Below are 23,486 nucleotides of genomic sequence, written 5' to 3'. Positions count from 1 at the left end.
TTAGAAGTTTTCCTTCCTTTTCTATTTCTTTTGGAATAGTTTGATAAGACAGACATTAACTCTTCTTTAAACGTTTGGTATAATTCCTCTTGTGAAGCCAATCTGGTCCTGTACTTCTGTTTGTTGGGAGTTTTTTGATCACTGATTCAGTCTATTTGCTTTGGTCTGTTCAAGTTTCCTATTTCTTCCTATATCAGTTTTGGTAATTTATATGTTTCTAGGCAGTTATCCATTTCTTCCAGGTTGTCCAGTTTGTTGGCATAGTTTATCATTAAAATTCTCTTACGATTGTTTCTCTTTCTGTGGTGTTGGTTATTATTTCTCCCCTCTCATTTGTGATTTTGAGTCCTTTCTCTCTCTCTCTCTCTCTTAAGCCAAATTGTCCTATTTGAAAGCATGACAGAAAAAAGTGTAACTTTATTTAAAAAGGCCTTTTAAACATGAGATCAGAAATCCAAGATAGTTGAAGGCCAGATCATTGTGACTTTCCCAAATTCAGTTCTATGCACACAACTTTACCCCACCAAAAAGCAAGGAGGTGGGAAACAGAAAGGGAGAGAAGATTGGGAACTAAGGAAGCCAGAGAAATAGGGAACCTTGATTCTCTTAGTATGTTTTTATTCTGGTTATCTGTTGCTTTGTAAATCACCAGAAAACTTAGTAGCTTGTGAGAACAATTTACTCTCTCTCATGGTTCTGTGGGTTTAATTGGAGCTTCTTGCTTGAGGCTTTAATATGCTTAGAATCAGGTGGCAGCTCTGGCTGAAGTCATTTGAAGGCCTGACTGGGCTCCAGGTCCAATATGGTTCCTTTTCGTACATTTCTGATTCTTCAAATGGGATGCCTAGAACAGACAGGTCTCTGTCTGTCTTTGTGTGTGTCTCTCAATGCACTCTCTCCATGTGGGCTAGCTTACACTTCCTCACAACATGGCGGTCTCTGGGTAGTTGGACTTCTTACACGGTGGCTTGGTTCTCCCAGAGGGATTGTTTCAAGCCCAGGTGGAAGCTATACACAGAGAAGTAGTCGGAATGGTCCTAGAACATCAGTTAAAGCTCTAGTCTAGGACTAAGACCATCTACTGCTATGTTGTCTAATACAGTAATCATAAGCCATGTACTGCTATTTAAATTTAAATCATCTGATTAAATTAAATTAAAAATTTGGTTCTTTGGTTGCTCTAACCCTATTTTAAGTAATCAGTAGCCACATGTAGTGTGATGGTTACTTTCATGTGTCAGCATGACTGAGCCAGGGAGTGCCCAGATACGTAGTAGCTAGGCATTAATTTGGGGGATGTCTGTGAGGGCATTTGTGGATGTTAACATTTGAAGTGTGAAACTCAGTAAAGCAGAGTGCCCTCCCTCATGTGAATGGGGCTCATCCATTCCTTTTGAAAGCCAGACAGAACACAAGGCCAAGTAAGAAAGAATTCTTTCTGTCTGCTGCACTGTGTTGGACTTTGGGCGTTGGGCTTCTCCTACCTTCGGACTGAGACTTAGGACTGTCCCTGTCCCACTGGCTCTCTTGCTGGCTCTCCTGGCAGCATGCCGGCTGCAGATCTCTGGGTTTCTCAGACTCCATGATCACAGAAGCCAGCTTCCTAGTGTAAATCTGTCTGTCTATCCATCTCTCCAGTTGGTTCTGTTTCTCCGGAGAACTGCATTGTCACATACAGCAGCAGCTATTACATTGTTCAGCAGAAATCTGAAATATTTTCATCATCACGGGAAGATCCACTGGATGGCTGATGTACTGTGGGGAGGCCAGTGTGTACACACGTGCATGGGAGGGATGGTGAGCGTGTACAAGTGGGGGAGGGTAATAGGATGTGACTGGCAGTGTTCCTGGAAAAACAAGTTCCCTGCAGTGATTCTGTGAGCAGCGTTCTAAAGCAGCTGTAAGGAGGGAGACATAATGAGAGTGGGTGCCATGAAAGGAGAGAGATAATGAGAGGCTTGGGGGCAGTTCCAAAGAAAAGGAAGGCAGAAAAGAGTTGCACTAGTGAGAGTTCTCTGGAGAAACAGAACCAGTGAACCAATAGGCTACAAGCCTATTGTTTTTGTGTACAGAGGTACACACACACACACACACACTGGTACATATAGTTTGTGTGTGTGTGTGTGTGTGTCTATAAAAAATAAGGAATTGGTTCACAAAATTATGGAGGTCCCAAGATCTGTGGTTGGCAAGCGGGAGACCCAGGGTAGTTTGAAAGCTGACAGCCTGGAGACCTGGAAACAGATGATTTTTTAATTTGAGTCCAAAGGCAGGAAATGATTTTTCTCAACTCAGCACTCAAATAAGTTTCCTCTTACTTAGCAATTTTGTCCTATCCAGGTCTTCAACTGATTGGGTGAGGCCCACCTTCATTAGGGAGGACAACCTGCTTCACTCAGTCCATCTAGAAACATCCTTATAGAAACACAGCGAATAATGTTTGACCAAATGTCTGGGAATCCTGTGGTCCAGTTCAGTTGATACAATACATGAATCACCACAACACTATAAATCTTTACTTAAGAATGTTGTTAATGTGTGACCTAAGGCGGAAAAGAATATTTAAGGCCAAAGAGTGGTGTACACAGACAATTACATATGGCTGCCATCCCAAGAGTCATTCGTCACTTCACAAGGCATGCCTCTTAAGTCACTTGTAAAACTCTGTTTTTAGAAGTATGGATGTTTTTCCCTCCTTTTCTAGTAACTACAAATCATCCACCTTCCCAGGGGAACGATGTCATGTGAGGAAGCGGGACGAGCAGGGCTTTGGGATCGGACACACGGCTCCAGTGCTACTCCAGCACTTTACCTGGGATATAGTTGAGGCAAGGAGCTTCTAGTCTTTGATTCCCATTTTTTTTTCTTCTACTAAACATTTAACATAAAAGCCAAGGAAGCCCTTTAATTGACACTGATCAGAAGGTTTACATGCCTAATAAGCTGGTGGGGGAAAAAGCAGACTCTAAGAGCTCCTAAGGCATAAGAGAAAAGTCGAGCACAAGCATTGTCACTGTGACATAGTTCATGTGAAGTGCCAGGACCAGGGAGTCAGGGGAGAGAAAGACACACTGGTTGAGACCTAAGCTAGCCTCTTGTACTGACTCCAGAATGCTGGAAAGGAATATTTAAGGGGAGAGACCAGGGAGCATGTACAGTACACAAAACGGTACACAGAGCAAATAAGCAGCCTCATCTGGACTTGACAGACAGATATGATGTAATGCTGTGCAGAGGGTCATAGCATTTTCTCAAGCACACAAACCAGGTGTATCTCCTGGGCTGTTTCTTAAGTCTGGCCATGGGCTGGAGAGCTGGACATCTGTAGCAGCAACGCAGGGTCTCCCCACGGCTGCCTCAGAGGACCACAGGAGTGGTGGGGACACTCAGCACACACAGCCTGCACACCTTTCGGAACTGCTCTAAATCCTCATCCATTTAGAAATGTATTAAATGCCTCTGGCAGAGGAACTTAGATGTAGATGGAAAGATATATTTCTCTCCTACAATTGTAGACTCTTCTTGGTTTTCAGAAGTTCAAAGTTTGGGAGTATTGGTACTGACAAGGCTCTGTGATCCCCATGGGACAATATAAAGCAGAAATTACTACCTTGGCCTTCAAGCCATTTAATCAAGGAGAGAGAGAGGAGAAGACCGTGGCTAGATGCTGAAAACTCATTCCACAATACTTTTGTTCTGTATCTGATTGTGTGTGTGTGTGTGTGTGTGTGTGTGTGTGTGTGTGTGTGGTACATACAAATTTAATTTCAATTTTAAAACATATGTTTTATTGGGCATTAAAAAATCTCTATTTTTCAATTCTTCAGTGTGGCCATAATTACCAATGAAAACTACTGAAGTTTAAGTAATAGCATTCTGATCCCCCGCACCACCCCCCTCCATAACGCTATTCTTTTTGGATTTCCCATGGAGATGCTCCTATTTCCCAAGCCAGGCACTCCTCTGGCACTCCCACAGAGGTCCTCCTGCACCAGCCATATCTATTTTAAAACCACTACCTTTTCTTCACCCCGACAGCCACTCTTTGAGATAAATGTGTCATTGTTCTCACTTCAATTGCCTCCACTCTGATCTTCCCTCTTCTGTAAACTTTTACTGAATATCTCCTGGGCTTCTAACCTGTGCAGGCATTGGGAATCTAAAGACAGAGGAGTCACAGGGTCCCTGCTCTTGCCTGCTCACAGGCTGGTGTGGAGAGAAAGAAGTAACAAGTAAGCATCCTAGTAGAGATACGAAGAGTGTTGTGGAGGCAGGAAGGAAGGACAAAGCTCAGACTTGATCCCAGGGGTGAGGAGGACAGAGCAGAGAGAGCAGAGAGGGGGGGGGAGGACAAAGGAAGACATTCTGATGGTATTTGAGCTGTTAAAGAAAAATTAAAGATGACTGATTACCAAAGAAGATGAGAAAGACACTTCCAAGAGAAAAAAGTGTAAGTGGAGAGGCATGGATGAAAGAGTTACCACAGCCCCTTGGGAGAAGCAGTGTTGAGGAGCAGATATGGGGTAGATAAAGCTGAAGTGGACCGGCTCATGCAAAGCTGCATGCCATGCGAGGGGGCGTGGCTTTCATTCTAGAAGTAATGAGGAATATTTAGAAGGACTTGAAGTTGGAGAGGCACTACACCATGGCTTTACATTTTAGAAAGATCGTTCTGCTCAGAATACCAGCAGTAAATGACTAAGATGTGGCTCTTATTCTCATGGAGCTTACTATCTAAGGTTCACTGGCATGAGGAATGTCAATTTAAAAAGATGCCAACACTGGTTTTTGATTTTGGGATTTTTTTTGGATAAAAAATTATTAAGTCACTGAGGTGTGTCTATTACAATAAATAGGGTTATTTTAATTAATGCATATGAATTTTAATCCCAGTAACTCCCAACACATTTTTTTTTCTTAAGCACATTCTTAATCTAAATATTTTTCTGTTGATTCTTTAGTGTTTTCTGCATAAAAATTACATCATTTGTAACAAATGGGGCTTGTTTTTTTTTCTATTTTTTACAGATACTGTTTCTTTCTTTTACTACAGAAGTAGCTATGTAGCTACTGTAGCTAAGTAGCTACAATGCTTAATAAAGGCAATAATGGTTTGCAATACTTTTTAATATCAGTATATATAAGTGACTTATTGGAGTAAATCAACTATTGAAGCTTATAGTTCACAGGTCAAAGGTGAACCCAATGATATATGTATACAGTAATTTTGTCTGTGACTAGTAATATAAGTAAAAGAACTTAGTAGAAACTTTCAATTATCAGGGTGCCTGGGTGGCTCAGTGGGTTAAAGCCTCTGCCTTCAGCTCAGGTCATGATCCCAGGTTCCTGGGATCGAGTTGACCCTGGGATCGAGTCCCGCATTGGGCTTTCTGCTCAGTGGGGAGCCTGCTTCCCCTCCTCTCTCTCTGCCTGCCTCTCTGCCTACTTGTGATCTCTGTCTGTCAAATAAATAAATAAATAAAATCTTTAAAAAAAAGTAACTTTCAAGTATCAAATTTATATATTTGCATTATGCACAGGTATTTATTTTGATGAAGTTGTTATAAGTTCAAGCCTGCCATGTTTACTCCATATAGAATGGCCAAGCAGAGAAGCTGAAATTTTCTATTTTCTTAACTTGGTTTGAGTACTTTTGTATATGTAGACTTTATTTAATCATGATAAAGTTAAGTGCTATCAAAGAGAAAGGGTATGGGAAGGTTTATGAAGGGGATAGGGGAACTCAGTCCACAAGATAACTAAAGCCATTGAAACAGATAAAAATCAATCAAAGAAAATAAACAAAATTAGAAAAGAAGAGGTCCAGGAGTAGAACACTGAGGATAACTAACCTTAAGGCATAGACCACTTAGTTGAAGAATTATTTGTGTTTAACAGCTACCTACCAGGTGATGTCTAGATGAACTGAAAATATAGCAGAAATTTGTGGAAGACACAGGTGACAAAGTTTGTTGGCTAAGGAAGAACTCATGAAGAATAGGGACAGAAATGGAGGAAAAGTAGGAGAGGCAGTGGAGGGCAAAGGAAGAGAATTTCCATGTAGGAAATAGTCACACATCATCCAAAGCTGAGGTAAGAACTGAGAAAACATCACTGATGATTTGGGGGTGGGGTGAGGAGAGGCCACACTACAGTAGCTTAATGAGGAAATAATGGACACAATTTGTATAAATTATTTTTTAAAGAAGTTCAGTGAGGTAAGGACTTGAGGAATAGGTGAATTGTAGGAAATTTTGTTTTCTTTTATTTGAGACCTGAGCATGTTAATACACTGAGGAGAAAGTGGAGCCAGGGAGGCAATTATTTTTTAGGGAGGCAAATTTTGATCACTGATTACAACAGTCTAAATCTGCCATCTGTGTCTGTGTTCCAAAGCAAATCTTTCTGGACCTTTTAACCAATGAATCAGAGAACAATACCATATGACAAAACTTCCATTTCTGTTAAAAGGTACACATTGGTAGGCAAATAAATGCTGAGAGACTCTTAACTTTTGTAGTTATAACGTGATATTCAAGCCTGAAGGCTACCCCACATGATGTCAGTGGAGACCTCATGGAGAGTAGCAACGATGTGCGCTTCCCTCTCCCAGCCACAGTGGTATCAGAGGACGCAAAGAGGGGAAACTTAACTCCCAACTCTGTCCAGCAGCCCCCCTCTCCCAGGTGTCCACAAAGGTGGGGTGGAAAATCAGGACTTCCATCCCAACCTAGCAGTAATGAGGTGGTGACCTTGACCCAACAGAACAACAACAATTAAAAAAAAAAAAAAAACCCAAAACACAAAAACCTAAAACACAGGATTTAAATATGATCTAGAATCTTACCACATAATATCCAATATATCCAAAATCAGGTATATGTCAAGTTGAAAAGACAATCAAAAGATATGAACAGAGATGACACAGATGTCAGAATTATCTACCAAGAATTTTAAAGCAGCCCTCACAGAGATGCCTCAATGAGTAATGGCAAAGTCTGTGTGACTTTTATTCTTTTCAGTCATTTGAGGTTTGTTTTGTGCATAAGGATATGGTTACTCAGTATATGTTCCATGACAGTTGAAAATACTGTGTGTTCTTTTGTTAGGTGGAGTTTTCTATTAATGTTGATTTGATTCTATTGATTGATGGTATTGTGTTCTGTGTCATTTCTTACTCTCTTCTTGTTCTATTAATTTAAGACAGGAAAATAGTAAAGTATCCAGCTGTTAAGTATATTTGTCTGTTTTTCTTAACAGTTCCATCAGTTTTTGCTTCACATATTTTGCAGCTCTGTTGTTTGGTACCTAGACAATTAGGTTTGCTGTGACTTCTTGGTGGGCTGACATGTAATATTCCTCTCTGTCCCTCATAATTTTCTTTGCTGACATCCATTTTGTCTAATATTGATATAACCTTACCTGTTTACTTTTAATTAATGCTTGCATAGTATATTTTCAACCTGCTTGTTGACTTTGAACTTACTTCTGTCATTCCATTTGAAGTGAATAACTTATAGGAATTGTATAAAATTGGATCATTTTTTGAAAATCTACTCTGCTAATCTCTGTCTTTTAACTGGCATATATAGACCATTTATATTTAGTACAATTATTGATACATTAATACTTAGGTCTGCTTTTTGGTTGTTTTCTGTGATTTCTGTTTTTAATTAATTTATTTTTCTTCTTTCTGCCTTCCTATGAGTTACTTGGAGTAACTTTCTTTACTCAGATTCCTGTGAGTTGCTTTCTGCCTTTCCTATGAGATACTTAAGTTACTTAACCCTTTGCAGAATTCCATTTTGATTTAGCTATAGTGGCTATGAGTGTACCGCTTTGTATGGACTTTTTAGTGGTTGTTCTATGTATTACATTTATATGTGTGTATATATGTGTGTGTGTGTATAATATATGTTATAATAATATTTGTGCAAATATTTTACCAGTGTGAATAAAGTGTATAAACTTTACACTCTTTTACTTCCCTTTACAATCCCTCATATCTTTCTTATATAATCGTTTTAAGTAATTCCTTACATATGCTGAGATCTACATTAGGCAGTGTTATAATTTTTGCTTCAACCTGAAGAAACTATGAGAAGGGCAAAATAAACTCAATAAAGTTATGTGAAAGGAAATGATAAAGAGCAGAACTCTATGAAATAAATGGAAAACCACAGAGAAAATCAACGAAAGTTCAATTCTTTGAAAAGTTCAATGAAATAGACAAACTTGAGCAAGATTAACAAGGAATGAAGGAAAGAAGACATGCATTACTAATATCAGGAATGAAAGAGGGGAATCACTACAGACCTTGAAGATAATCAGAAAGAAAGGGAAAGGAATATTATAAACAACTCTACATGTAACAGTGCAATAGGACAGATGAAATGGACTAATTTCCCAAAGAACCCATGTATTACCACAACCCACTCAAGATGAAATGTAAAATTTGAACAGCCCTGTAACTATTAAAGACATTGAGTTTACAGAAGTTTTTTAAAAAGTGAATACTAAATCTGTACAATTTCCTCCAGAATACAGAAGAGGAGGGAACACTTCCCAAGTAAGTCAGTACAACTGTGGTGCCCCAGACAAAGACAATATAAAAACAAAGAAATATACAAAACTAAATGGCAGGAGACTGAATCCTTTTTCTCTAAGATGATGAAAATGGCAAATATGTCCACTTTTTATTATTGCTATTAATCATAGTACTGGAAGTTCTTAGATCTCAATTCTTAGATCTATGATATTAAAAGCACAATCCAGGGGTGCCTGGGTGGCTCAGTGGGTTAAAGCCTCTGCCTTCGGCTCAGGTCATGATCCCAGGGTCCTGGGATCGAGCCCCACATCGGGCTCTCTGCAGAGAGCCTGCTTCCTCCTTTCTCTCTCTGCCTGCCTCTCTGCTTATTTGTGATCTCTCTCTGTCAAATAGATAAATTAAAAAAATAATAATAATAAAATAAAAGCACAATCCATTAAACAGAGGAAAAATGCTAGTTGAATGTTACCAAACTGAAAACGTTTCCTCTGTGAAAGACTCTGTTAAGAAGAAAAGACAATCTATAGCCTGGGAGAAAATATTTGCAAATGAAATCTGATAAAAGATTAATATCTACAATATATAAGGAATTCTCAAAATCCATCAGTAAAAAAACCCAAACAATTCAATTAAAAAATGGGCAGAAGATATGGAGAAATATTTCACCAAAGAAAATACAGAAATGAACACATGAAGGCATGTTCAATATCATTAGTCATGGAAATACAAAATTAAAACCACAATGAAATCGCACTTCCTATCCATTAGAATGGCTAATAAAAAGATACTGATAATATCAAATGGTTGAGAAGCCAGAGAGACACTGTATCATTCACATGTTGCTAATATAAATTATTTGGAAGTTTTTTAAAAAGCTAACCATGACATGGTGACTCCATCTGGTCAGGGAACTCAGGGTGCAGTTCTGCCTGATTCAAGAACCCAAACAATGAGCCCTGCTGGCCTTAGAGCCTATTTTTGCCACCCTGCCTGGCAGAAAAGCTAATTCATAGCCCTGCTTACTGCTGAGTGCAGCCCCCAGCTTCATGCCACCAGGAAACCTGACTGGAGCATCTGGGAAACCGAGTAGCTCAGCAGCACTTGAGAGAGTACCTAAGCAGGGTGCCTGCCCTTCTGCGGAGCCCACGTGGTGACTCCATCTGTCTGGGGAGCTCAGTGTGTTTTGCCTTACTCATGTCCCTGACTTCCAAGTCCACCTGGCTGTGGAGGCTGTTATACAGCCTTTCCCCATGTGGGGAAGCAAATCTGAAGCCCTGCTTGGCACTGAAGATAGCCTTCAGCCCTTCCCAATGAGCAAGCCTAACCAGAACACCTGGGAAGCTGTGTAGCCCAACCTACACCTAAGTATACAACAGCACCTGAGTGGAACACCAAGCCAGTTGGGCTTTCCATCTGCAGAGCACAGCTGGTGGCACTGTCTGACCCAGGAGTTTGGTGGGTAGCTCTGCTGGATACAGATCCCCAAACATCAAGCTAAAGGGCCATGGAGACTGTCTTACAACTCCACTCAGGCAAGGAAGCATATTTGTAGCCCTTCCTAGCTGCTGAGTATAGCACCAGTCCTACCTGAGTAGGAAGTTTAGCCAGAGAATTCCTCCAGAGCGCATCCCACAGCTTCGTGTAGGCAGGAACCCACCAGCCAGAGGCACCCAGCCTGACCTCAGAGCTCAGGCAGCAGCCTTGCCCAAACAGAGACCCTGTCAGCAAGCCCCACCTGACCAAGGATGCTGCCTGCTGACTGGTCCAGAATCAAGGTGAACTGACTGGGGGAAGGCCATTTCTGGAGAAGACAACCTGTAAAGTATGGAAGAGGAGACTGCTTACTCAAATATGCAGATAACAACACAAAGAAGCAAGGATGATAAAGAATCAGATAATCATTGACATTACCATAGGGGGGTAATAAAGCTCCAATAATTGACTTTAAAGAAATGGGAGATCTGTGAATTGTCTGCAAGTAATTCAGATTATTCCTCTTAAAGAAGTCCAGTTAACTACAGGAAAACACAAATCACTAAACAAAATTGGGGGGAAAATGCATGAACAAAATGAAAAGTTCAACAAGAAATAGAAACCACAAAAAGAAAGAAAGAAGAAAGAAAGAAATCCTATAAGTAAAGAATTCAGTGACTTCCCTGAAGAATTCAGTTGAGAACTTCAACTGTAGGGGCACCTGGGTGGCTCAGTGGGTTAAAGCCTCTGCCTTTGGCTCAGGTCATGATCTCAGGGTCCTGGGATCGAGCTCCACAATTGGGCTCTCTGCTCAGCAGAGAGCCTGCTTCCTCACTCTCTCTCTGCCTGCCTCTCTGCCTACTTGTGATCTCTGTCAAATAAATAAGTAAAATCTTTTAAGTTAAAAAAAAAAAAAAAAAGAACTTAAACAACAGACTCCATCAAGCAGAAGAATCAGTGAACTATAAAATAGGGCACGTGAAATTTTCCAGTCAGAACAGCAAAAAGAAAGAATTAAAAAGAGTAAAGAAAGCATACAGGACTCCTAGGACACCATCTAAAGAATAAACATGCATTGTAAGAACCCCAAAGTAGAAGAGAGTGGGGAAAAGGGGACAGAAAGTATTTAAAAACAATAATGGTTGAAAACTTCCCATACATGAGGAGAGAAATGGATATCAGAATAATGACACCCAAAAGACCCCAAATAGATTGAATCCAAAAAGGGCTACATAGAGACATATTATAATTGTCAAAAGTCACAAAGAATTTTGAAAGCAGCAAAAGACTGACACATCACAGTGATGTGTGATCCCTCCCATAAGACTATGGACAGATTTCTCAATAGCAACTTTTCAATCAGGAGAGAATGAGGTGATATATTCAAAGTACTGAAAGAGAAGCAGAAGCTGTTAACTAAGAATAGTATAGCTGGTGAAGTAGTCTTTCAAAAATGAATGAGAGATAAAGAATTTCTCAACAAATAAAAGCTAAGGAAGTTAATTAGCATTACATCTGCCTTACAAGCAATACTAAGGTAGTTTTTCAAGGAGAAATAAAATGATGCTAATTAACATCATAAAAATATATAAATGTTTGTAGAACTGGTAATAGTAAATACAGTCAAAATAAGATTCTCCAATATTGGGGAATTATATTCTCAAATATGTAATTTATTTACAACTCTAGTTTTAACTATGATAATTTATTTTTGGATACATAATATAAAATATATGTAAACTGAGGGGTGCCTGACTTGCTCAGTCAGTGGAGTATGTGACTCTTGATCTCAGGTTTGTGAGTGTGAGTCCCACAATGGGTGCAGAGATTACGTAGAAATAAAATCCTGAAAATACTATATATATATTCACATATACATATATATATGAACATATATACTGAAACATTAATAACTGGAACTGTGAGTGAGGGAGAAGTAAAAATTTAAAGTTTATGTTAGTAAAATTGAGTTGTTATCAACTTAAAATAGAATGTTATAAATAGATTTTATGTTAGCATCACAGTAGCCAAAAAGAAAACCCTGAAGTGGTCACATGAAAGATTATGATAAAAGAATGACAAAATATTGCCACAAAAAGTCATCAAACCACAAAGAAGCAATAAAGTATCTACAAAATAGAACACAGTTAACAAAATAGTAGTAGTAAGTCTTGACATATTAACAATTTAAGTGTAAATGGATTAAATTCTCCAATCAAGAGACACAGGATAACTGAATAGAGAAAAATACAAGATCCAATAATAAGCTGCCTACAAGAGATTTCCTGTAGCTTTATTTATTTCATTTTATTTTTTAACTTATTTGTCAAAGAGAGAGCACACAAGCAGGTAGAGCTGCAGGCAGAGGGAGAAGCAGGTTCCCTGCTGAGCAAGGAGCCTAATATGGAACTCAAACCCAGGACCCTCGGATCATGACCTGAGCCGAAGGCAGCCACTTAACCAACTGAGCCATGAGGGCATCCCTCCCTGTAGTTTTAAAAACACATGCAGACTGAGAGTGAAGGAATGGGAAAAAAATATTTCACACAGATTGTAACCAAAAGAAAGCAGAGATGCTATACTCATATCAGACAAAAGAGACTTTAAAAATAGAAGAGATGAGGAAGGTCCTTATATAATGATAATGGAGTCAATCCATTAAAAATACATAATTGTAAATGTTTATGTACCCAATATCAGAGAACCAAATATATAAAGCAAATACTAGCAGAACTGACAGAAATAAATAGCAATAAAATAATAACTGGAGACTTTAATATCCTACTCAGCAATGGATATACCATCCAGAGAATCAGTAAGGAAAGAGTAGATTTGAATAACATTATAAATCACAAGGACTTAAGTGACATATACAGACACAGAACATTTTGTAAGATAGAGCAAATGTTAGGCCATAATACAAGTTGTAGCAAATATAAGAAGACTGAAATTACACCAACTATATTTTCTAGCAACAATCATATAAAAGCAGAAGTCAATAATGGGAAAATTTGCAAATATATTTAAAAAATTTTAAGTATTTTATTTGAGAGAGAAAGAGAGCAAAAGAGAGAGAAAGGGAGCATGGAGCCAGGGAAGGGGTTGGGGGAGCTGAGGAGGAAGTTGGGGGAGGAAGTTGGAGGAGGGGTTGGGGGAGTTGAGGAGGAAGCAGACTCCCAGTTGAGCAGGAACTCAACCTGAGCTGAAGGCAGTCCTTAACCAACTGAGCCAGCATTACCATGATATCAAAGCCAGATAAGGCCACTACAAAAACAAGAAAAAAATAAAACAAAACAAAACAACTTACAAGCCAATATCTCTGGTGACTAAAGATGCAAAAAGTCTCAACAAAATTCTAGCAAACTGAATCCAACAGCACACTAAAAGGATAATACACCATGATCAATTAGGATTCATTCCTAGGAGGCAAGGATGAGTGAACATATGCAAATCAAAAATTGTAATTTACCACATTAATTAAAAAGATTAAAGTCATATGAGCATCCCAACAGATGGATAAAAACATTTAAAAATTCAGCATCAATTCATTATAAAAATTCTCATTTAGGCATAGAAGCAAATTGGGCATAGAATTCTCAAATAATAAAAGGCCGTACATGACAACCCACAACTAACATCAAACTCAATGGTGAAAGGTTGAAAGTTTTTCCTCTAATATTAGGACTGAGTGAAGGTTGTCCACTCTCATCACTATTTAACACAGTACTGGAAGTTCTAGCCAGAGCAATGAGGCAAGAAAAACAAATAAATGGAATCAGAATTGGAAAGGAAAATAGTAAAATTGTCTTTGTTTGCAGATGATGTTTTGTATACAGAAAATCCTAAAGACTACACCAAAAAAACATGTAACAACTAATAAATGACTTCAGTGAAGCTCTAGGATACAAAATCAACATACAAAAAATCAGTAACATTTCTATATACTAACAAACTAAAATTTAAAATAAAGAAAACAATCTCATTTACAACAGTGTCAAAAACAATAAAATACTTAGGAATAAATTTAACCAAGTAGGTCAATGGCTTATAAATTAAAAACTATAAAACATTGTTGAAAGAAATCAGAGAAAATATAAATAAATGGAAATACACCCTGTGTTCATGGATTGGAAAAATTAATATTATTAAAATTTCCATACTACCTAAACGCCTCTGTAAATTGAATGTAATCCCTATCAAGATACCTAAGGCATTTTTCATAAAAATAGAAAAATAATCTTAAAATTCATAAAGAACTATCTACACAGCCAGAGTAATCCTGCAATAGCCAAAGTAATCCTGAGAAAGAATAGCAAGGCTAGATGCATCACACTTCCTGATTTTTTAAAAAGATTTTATTTACTTATTTGAGAGTGTGTATGAGAGAGAGCAGAAGAGGATGGTGGGGGCGAGAGGAGGAATGGAACAGCAGACTCTCCATTGAACAGGGAGCCTGATATGGGGCTTGATCCTAGAACCCTGAGATCCTGAACCAAAGGCAGATGTTTGACTGTGCCACCCAGGCGCCCCTACACTTCCTGATTTTAAATTATATTACAAAGCTATAGTAATCAAGACAGTATGGCACTGGCATAAAGACAGACACATGGACTAATGGAAGAGAACTGAGAGACCAGAAGTAAATTCACACATAAATGGACAACTATTATATAACAACGATGGCATGAGTACTCAATGGTGAAAAGATAGTTTCTTCAATAAATCACACTAGGAAAATTGGATATTCACATGCAAAAGAATGGAACCGGACCCGTATCTCACACCATTCACAACAATTAAGTCAGTTAAATATTTAATGTGAGACCAGAAACTATAAAACTCCTAGAAGAAAAAGTAGGGAATAAGCTCCTTGACATTGGTAATAGCAATTATTTTGGGGGGTGGTGGTGGTGGATAAGACATATAAGGCACAAGCAACAAAATAAAAAATAAAGAAGTGGGACTACATCAGCTACAAAATTTCTACACTATAAAATAAGTGATCAACCAAATGAAAGGTCAGCCTACAGACTGGGAGAAAATGTTCTTAACCCACGCATCTGATAAGGTGTTAATATCCAAAATTTGTAAGGAACTTCTAGAACTCAAGAGCAAAAAAAAACCAAAACAAAAAAAAAACCCTCCAAGTAATCCAATTAAAAATGGGCAGTGAGGGGTGCCTGGGTGGCTCAGAGAGTTAGGCCTCTGCCTTCGGCTTGGGTCATGGTCTCAGGGTCTTGGGATCGAGCCCCACATCGGGCTCTCTGCTCAGCAGGGAGCCTGTTTCTCCCTCTCTCTCTGCCTGCTTGTGATCTCTCTCTCTCTGTGTCAAATGAATAAATAAAATCTTTAAAAATTAAAAAAAATAAAAATAAATGGGCAGTGAACATGAATAGATATTTTTCCAAAGCTATTCACATGGTTTAACAGGTACATGAGGTGATGCTCATTGTCACTAATCATCAGGAAAAGGCTAATCAAAACCCCGAGATACAAACTCACACTTGTCAGTCTGGCTTTTGTCAAAAAGATAAGAGACAGCAAGTGCTGTTGGGGATGTGAATAAAAGGGAACCTTGTATCCTTTTGGTGTGAATGAAAACTGGTGCAACCAATATAGAAAATAGTATGGCAGTTTCTCAAAAATTTTAAATGAAACTACAATATGATCTTAACCAATTCAGCTTCTAGGTGTGAACTGAAAGGACATTAAATCACTATCCTGAAGAGGCATCTATCTGCTGTGTTCCAGCAGCATATTCACAACAGCCGAGAGAAGGAAATGACTTAAGTGTCTGTAGATTGATAAATGGATAAAGAAAATGTGAAGTGTACACACACACACACAGTAGAGCATTAGCCATAAAAAAGAAGGAATCCTGCCATTTGCAACAGCACAGATGGACCTTGAGGGTATTATGCTAAGTGAAATAATAAATGTAGACTGTAGAATGTCACTTAAATGTGGAATCTTGAAGAAGAAAAAAACCCTCATGGGAACAGAGAAAAGGTTGGAGTTTGCCAGAGGGGCTGGGGGTAGGGGAACTGAGGGAAGGGGGTGAAAGTACAAATTTCCAGTTATAAGAGAACCAAATTCTGGAGATGTAATGTACAGCATGAGGACTACAGTTAACAATGCTGAGTTCTATATTTGGACGTTGCTCTGGGAGTAAATCTTAAAAGCCATCAGCAAAAGAAAAAATTCTGCAAGGCAATGGATGTTAACTATACTTATTGTGGTATTCATTCCATAATATTTATAAATATCAAGTCATTCTGTTGTACACCTAAAACTAACACAATGTTATATGTCAGTTACATCTCAATAAAAATGGGGAACTAAGTATACATTATATTAGCCAATAATCACTGATATGAACACATTTATCCTAGAGAAATACAAATCTGTACATGGTTTATCATAGCCCTTAGAATTGTATTGTCAAAAACCATAAACATCCAAAATGTTGCTCAACATATGGACAAGTATACTGACTGTCGTACCTCCATACCACGGAAGACTGCCCACCATTAAAAAGGAACAGGCCACTGATGTACAATCACAACTTAGAGGAATTTCAAGAGCATTATGTTGAGTGAAAAAGGGCAGTCTCAAAAGGTCACATACTGTATGTTTCCATTTCTAGAACGTTCTTGAAATGACAAAATGATAGAGATGGACAACATATTAGTGGTTTCCGGGGCTGAGGAACGTGGTGGGGGTGGAGGGGCAGGAATGCATAGGGACACTTCTGCAGTGAATTGTAATAATCTGTGACTTGATCAGCTATAGGCATCTATACATGTGATAAAATGACACAGGACTGTCCCTACACAGTGCACCAAAGTCAAGTTCCTGATTTTGATTTTAGGCAATAACTGTGGAAGATGCTGCCCTGGGGAAACTGTGTAAAGGGCACCTGGGACTGCTTCATACTATTTTTGTAACTTGTATATATATATGTGATTATTTCAAAATAAAAATTAAAGACCACAAAATAGAAATTTAGTTTAAAAACTGATATCCCAGTTTTGTTCTTGTTCAAAACACTTTAAAAATGCAAAGAAAACATTGTTTTCTTTTTTAGTGTAAGTTTTTTTTTTTTAAGATTTATTTATTTACTTGAGAGAGAGTAAGCACAAGCAGGAAGGCCCCCGGCATATAGAGAACCCCAAGCAGACTCCACACCTGGTGTAGAGCCCAACCCTATGACCCAGAGATCATGACCTGAGCCAAAAGGGTCCGATGCTTAACCAACTGAGCCATCCAGGTGGCCTGTTCCTCGGTTTTCAAAAGAGAAGTTGAATATAAAACAAAAAAGCTAAAAGGTACTCAAACCTGAGACTTTAAAAAGGATAAAAACTGTATTTGTATATAGTGATGTGAGTCTTGAGGAAATAAATTTTAAGAAACGTCAGCCACAAACATATTTTAATTAACTTTATTATCATTAAAAATATGTATTGAATTAGGACCTTGTGTTGGATTAAGTCTCTTGAGGCTCACTGTTCATTGAATCCAATGATGGAGATATAAAGAATTCTCATTTCTATAAATAGTAACAAAAAGCAAATTTTACTAAAAATTTTTATGTTTCAGAGCACCTAGGTGTCTCCGTCGGTTGAGTATCTGCCTTCGGTTCAGGTCATGATCCCAGGGTCCTGGGATCGAGCCTGAGTCAGGCTCCCACTCAGTGGGGAGCCTACTTCTCCCTCTGCCTCTTACCCGGCTTGTGTGTGTACTCTCACGCTCTCTTTCAAATAAATAAAATCTTAAAAAAAAGAATAAGTATCTCAAACATATTAGAGTCATATATAGATATTCACTTTTATGACACTGTTAAAAGATAAAACCTGCCGTGTATATTCTGTACAGAATGAAAGAGCAAAGAAGCTGAAATCTTCATTTCTTAAATTTGGTCGGAGTAAATGTGCACTCATAGTAGTAGTGTATTTTGCATATAACCAAGAATTCAGGACTCAGGCTGAAGGAATAGGGTCCTAAGTAGCCCATCACCATACTGCGGCACCTATGGAGGCTCTCTAAGGCTTTAGCTTCCTTGTGTTCAAGGCAGACACACCAATACATCGTACTGTTGTGATGCTTAAGCTATGTCATAAATAATAAATCAATATTGTCAGGTGGTGTATCAATATTAATGGTTAAACTCAGTAATAACATGTACTTAATAACATTATTGTTAAAACAATTCTTAAATCTTGTTAAAAGATATATAAGGCAATTTTTTCTTCAAATACTCTGCAAATTCAATATAATATTTCACTGATTTTTTTAAAAAGATTTTATTTGACAGAGAGAGAGATCACAAGCAGGCAGAGAGGCAGGCAGAGAGAGAGAGAGTGGGGGAAGCAGGCTCCCCGCTGAGCAGAGAGCCCGATGCAGGGTTTGATCCCAGGACCCTAAAATCATGACCCAAGCCGAAGGCAGAGGCTTAACCCACTAAGCCACCCAGGTGCCCCTAATATTTCACTAATTTTAAGGCACATTTTTTCCCACCCTAAACATATCTGAAATTGACAGGTATCTTATTGCTTCTGGCCAGGGAGCAACATGACCTGTTTGTCCCTATGTGCATCAAACTGTGCATCAGAATGTGAAGAATGGTTATCCATGTCTTAAAATACAGCCCTGGAGATAATAACAGATAGTCATTTAAGAAATGATGCATCAGGGGCACCTGGGTGGCTCAGTGGGTTAAGCCTCTGCCTTTGGCTCAGGTCATGATCTCAGGGTCCTGGGATCGAGCCCCACATTGGGCTCTCTGCTCAGCGGGGAGCCTGCTTCCCCCCTCTCTCTGCCTGCCTCTCTGCCAACTTGTGATCTGTCAAATAAATAAATAAATAAAATCTTAAAAAAAAAAAGAAATGATGCATCACTAATGCTCTTGATAACAGAATATTATGTAGAAAAACATGGGACTTCGAGATTCTGAGTTGCGGGTGAATTTGAAGCACTGGATTCTGAATGTGAAAATGTTTTAAGAGTATCTCAGCCAACTAATTTTGCGTGTGTACTGGGGTGATATATGAAAATTTTAAAAGGGCTTTCCTTGAGTATGAAAAATACCACGCGATAAGGAGTTGTATGGAGCTGAGGATGGCAGTGTTTTCTTTCTTCAAAGTGCATGAGACAGTGGTGTGTAAGGGTGCATCTTAGTTTCAACAAAACTCCTTCCTGCTCAAAACACTGAATCAATTTTTAATACTATTGTTTCCTTCTTCCTTTTAACATCTTCCATTAAAATTTGATTTAAATAATTGAATCAATAAAAGCACAACAATCAAGTCTGACAAGATTGATACAAAGTAAGGACAGAAAATGCAGGTGCTGGACAGGAGTGCGGGATTCCACCGAGGCTGCACCAAGACTGGTCTGGGCTTTGATTCCGTCAGGCTCTCCAGTGATGCGAGTTTGGTCACTGGAGTTTCAAAACCGAGCGTGATTTCTGGCCTAACCTAATTATTATTTGTCACAGGCTGCTCACTGTGTGCCAGGTAGGGAATTAGTCAGGAAGGCATGGAGGATAGAGGCCGACTTGATCCTTGCTTTCCTGGTGGTTCCTATCTAGTGAGGAAGACTGATAAATTAGACATTGTTGCAAAAACAGTGAAGAAACCGCTGGGAAAGGAACAGAAACGAACAATGGGGGATATTCAGCTTCAGGGAGTGACCCTGGTAACACTTACAGAGGGTTCACTCTGTACTGCTGCTCCATATACTCTTGAGTCTTCAAAAGGAGTGTGTAAACCAGGTATTGCTATGGTCTATACTTCACAGGAAGGGGAGCTGGGGCCTTAAGACCTTCTGCAGTTTGCTCAAGGTTATATGGCAGGTCCCAGGGAGCTGGCCCAGGACCACGTGGCTCCAGGAGATTTTGCTCTGGTTCACTACAGTCTCAGGGAGTGTCTTCTCAGAAGGTGTCATTTAAGGGGACACCTGAATGATGTCAAGACAAGAAGTTTGGCGGGGCGGGGGGGGGGGGAGAAATCCTGTATAAAGCCCTAATGTGGGAAGGAGTCCTTCTGTTTGAGGACATGAAAGAAGGCCAGCATCACTAGAATTCAGTTAAGGAGAGAAGAATGCAGGGGAGGTAGGGCTCCAGAAGGCGGGCATCACCTCATGTGGGACCCGATAGGCTACAGGGTGCTGGAATTCCATTCTACGTGCAGTTGGGACCACAGAAGCCTTCGCACTGCGCAGTGACATGGTCTGATTTATTTTTTAAAAGTATCTTTCTGGCTGATGTGTGAAGAATTAATTTTTTAAAAAGGAGGTAAGAGAAATAGTGTCCAAGTTAATCATTTATTCAACAGATATTAAAAAGTTTACAGAGTAGCTATTACTTTGGCAAGTACTGTTCTAACTACTGGGCGTATGGCCAAAACCAGTGGAGACAGGGTCCCCCACTCTGGAGTACACTCTAGAGTACCACGCACACACGCGCACACCCACACCCACACAACTACCACCTCTCCTGCATCAACACATTCTCCCCTGCACTGGACAGATTCCATCAGCAGACACATTGTAATATCTCCCATCTTTAAATATCAAACAAAAATCTGTCCTTTGAACTTTCATTACCCTCTACTGACCATCCCGGTTTCCCACTCTCTGACCCAGAAAGTCTGTAACAGCTTTCCATGCAGTGGCCATCTGAGCCCGCTGCTGTCCAGTCATCTCACCCAACATCCTGCTGAGTCAGTGTCACCACACCGTGCTCTCGTCTTCTCTCTCCACGTTCTAGTTAACTCACGTTGCTAACTAGTCCCCCCTTCTTGCAACACACATCTCTAGTTTCTGGAGCACAACGGTCTTCAGGATTCCTATCTTGCTGGCCTCTCCTACACTGCCTGGTCAGAAGCACATATGATGCAGTGCTCAAGGGCGTGGACTTGGAGAACTAGCTCTGAAGACCCGCTGCTTCAGAAGTGCTGATGGCAGGGAGGACTTAGGAAAACAATGTTGCCCCGTCTGCTGCAGGCTAGATAATGATTCAGTCTTGCCGGTGAGACAGGATGGTGGTTAAGACCAGAGTGTTAGCAGTGGAGAAGGAGAAATTTAGATGGTAACTCTAGCTTAGACGCAGAACCGATAGAATGGATAATAGATTGGATATGCAAACTGAGGGGGGAAAGGTTGCAAGATTTCTTTCTTGGGTAACTGGTAGAATTAAAAATATATTTATTAAAGTCTTGAAAAGTTAAGCTTTGCAATGGAGTAAAGTTGTGTCCCAATAAGAAGCTAATGAACATTATCTCCCCTGCTCCCTAAAAGCGATGAAACTTAGAGGATTTCATTTGATGCTTTTCCAATCAAATTGAAACCCGGGAGAGGTTATGTGATTTTCTCAAAGTCACACAGATAACTGGTGGTGGAAATGGAAAAAGAACACAGGCAGGTTTCTCAGAATTCCACTAAGAAGCGACAGCTCAGAATCTGGCAAGTTGACTATTACAAGCTTGCTGAACCCCTAACACTTCAGTCCTCCTCTTCCCCTCACCAATGCAATTAAAAAAAAAATCACAATAATATGTTTGGGATTCCTGAATATAGTTAGGCACACTTTATATTTCCTTAAGAAATAAAATGAGGGAAGTAAAGGTAGACAGACTAAAAATACCAATGTTAGCTTATAATAGAAGTAAAATCTATTGTAAAAGTTCATCAAAACATGTGTATACTATTTGTAAAACGTAAGGTATGCATTAAATTTCCTCTCAAGTAGTTTATATTCTGACACACATAAAAATAATTCGGGATAATAGATGCCATAAGACTGTGTAAGAATAGTTGCCAAATGAATTAAACAGAGAATTAAAAAGAAAAAAAAAAACAAAAAAAAAACTCCGGGGTTGTCCTCAAGAAAAGGTCGGGTTTGCCCTAAGCCTTGAAGGACAAGTAAGAATTTACAAAGTAGACAAGTAAGGGGATTCCATTAAACAAACCTAAAAAGAATGTCCACTGTAGTACCAGGGATAGAAGGGAGTGGGGAGACTGAGCTTGTACATAGACATTCTCCTAGGTATGACATTTGAGCCGAGACCGGAATGACACAGAGGAACAAGAAATGTGATGACGGGAGGACAGAATATTCTAGGCAGAGAAAGCAAGTACGAATAACCACTGCACTATCTGTCTACGAGGCTGTACAGATGAATACACAGAGCTCAGTTCAATGCTAAAAGATTGGACTATGAATTCCTAAACCTGTTTTGAAATCGTCCCACAGATTTCTCTTTCTCACCTCAGATTCTCCATCAGTAACAATAATTACTACTGCACAGAGCATGGAAGTGTTTTGGAAACAGTGGAATTTAAAAAGATCAGTTCAAAAAGCCAAGAGTGAAGTTACCATATGCTCAGATACATAAAGTTAAAAATGGAGAACGGAGTTGGGATCATCGGGGACAGGAGAATTAGTAGGCACCGTATACTGCACGTACCTACACATTTTCAGTTACTGCGGGGTTTTGGCACATGTTCCCTCTGCCTGGCCAGACTGTAAGCTCTCTTCAGGTGGCAAGCAGATCTTACATAGCGCCCCTGACACAGGCTCTTAGTATTACCCAAGTTGATCTATCAAGACAGTACGTTAAATCCCTTTGCGGATTTGTGTGTGTTGGGCGTTCAGAACCCCACCTACCTGCAAAGGGTTGGAAGGGGCTTGTGAGATCAGGAAAACTTACAGAAACAAGCATAGATAAAAACAGAATAGAAGCCATCTTAAAGAGGGTGGAAATAATCCTTAGGTCGCTGTGTAATGACTACTGCTGGCCCTGGACTGACGTCCCCTGGCCGCCAAAGGGCGGAGGGGACCGTCTCCATCTCAGCAGATGGCATTTCATCGGCCGCGAAGCTGGGCATCGACAGGGCTCCGCAGAGGCCAGTACCGCAGGGGCTGCGGTCACGAGGGTCCCCCAGAGGCGTCCAGACGGCCCTCGGTCAGGCCTGGGAAAACCACCGAGCCGAGGCACGGAGCCCCCGAGGAAGGCTGCTGAGCTAAGTGCGCTCCGCCGCTCCTAGGGCCCCCGGTGCCCCGGCCGCCGCACGGCCGCAGCGAGGGGTCCCAGGGCCGGCGGGGAGGCCAGGTCGGGGCGGCCGCGGGGCACAGCTCCGGGGTCCCCGAGCGGCGCGCTCCCCGTCGCCCATAGCCCTCCCCCACCCGGCACACGGACGACCCAAGGGGCGGCCAGAGCCCCGGGGGTCCCCTCCTCCGCGGACCCCCAGCACCCGGCGCTGCCATCCCACTCCTCCCTCAGACCCCAGAGCTCACCCACCTGCAACTGCAGTCTCCGAAGTCTCCACCCTAGTCTCGCTGCTTCCGCAGCCCTGACTGCGATTGGCCTGAACCGCTGTCCCGTTAGCGCTTCTCCGAGTGTGACTGGCGTAATTAGGGGTCTCTCGGCCTTGGTCCCTCCCTCTGCAAGCCGCTAGTCCCCGC

At 40.2% G+C, this 23,486-nt stretch overlaps 1 protein-coding gene across 6 annotated transcripts in view; it reads right to left on the bottom strand.

The window, feature by feature from the left end:
- The window catches only part of KBTBD3 (kelch repeat and BTB domain containing 3), a 36,975-nt gene extending 13,530 nt beyond the window's left edge, over nucleotides 1-23,445 (bottom strand). For 3 of the 6 annotated variants that reach the window (XM_059418305.1, XM_059418333.1, XM_059418349.1), the window contains exons 1-2: nucleotides 23,323-23,445; nucleotides 10,136-10,363 (exon numbers count right to left, since the gene is read on the bottom strand). Coding sequence is in view for 1 of the 6 variants with exons in the window: in XM_059418333.1 (XP_059274316.1) it covers nucleotides 10,136-10,176 (41 nt within the window). In the remaining 5 variants the exon portion in view is untranslated. The remainder of the gene's footprint in view (nucleotides 1-10,135; nucleotides 10,364-23,322) is intronic. The other 3 variants (XM_059418316.1, XM_059418341.1, XM_059418325.1) reach the window with 2 other exon arrangements.
- Between the last annotated feature and the right edge of the window lie 41 nt (nucleotides 23,446-23,486).

The sequence above is a fragment of the Mustela nigripes genome, chromosome 1 (genome assembly GCF_022355385.1).
Source record: "Mustela nigripes isolate SB6536 chromosome 1, MUSNIG.SB6536, whole genome shotgun sequence".
Taxonomy (NCBI): domain Eukaryota; kingdom Metazoa; phylum Chordata; class Mammalia; order Carnivora; family Mustelidae; genus Mustela; species Mustela nigripes.
This window is presented reverse-complemented; position numbering and strand designations above follow the sequence as displayed.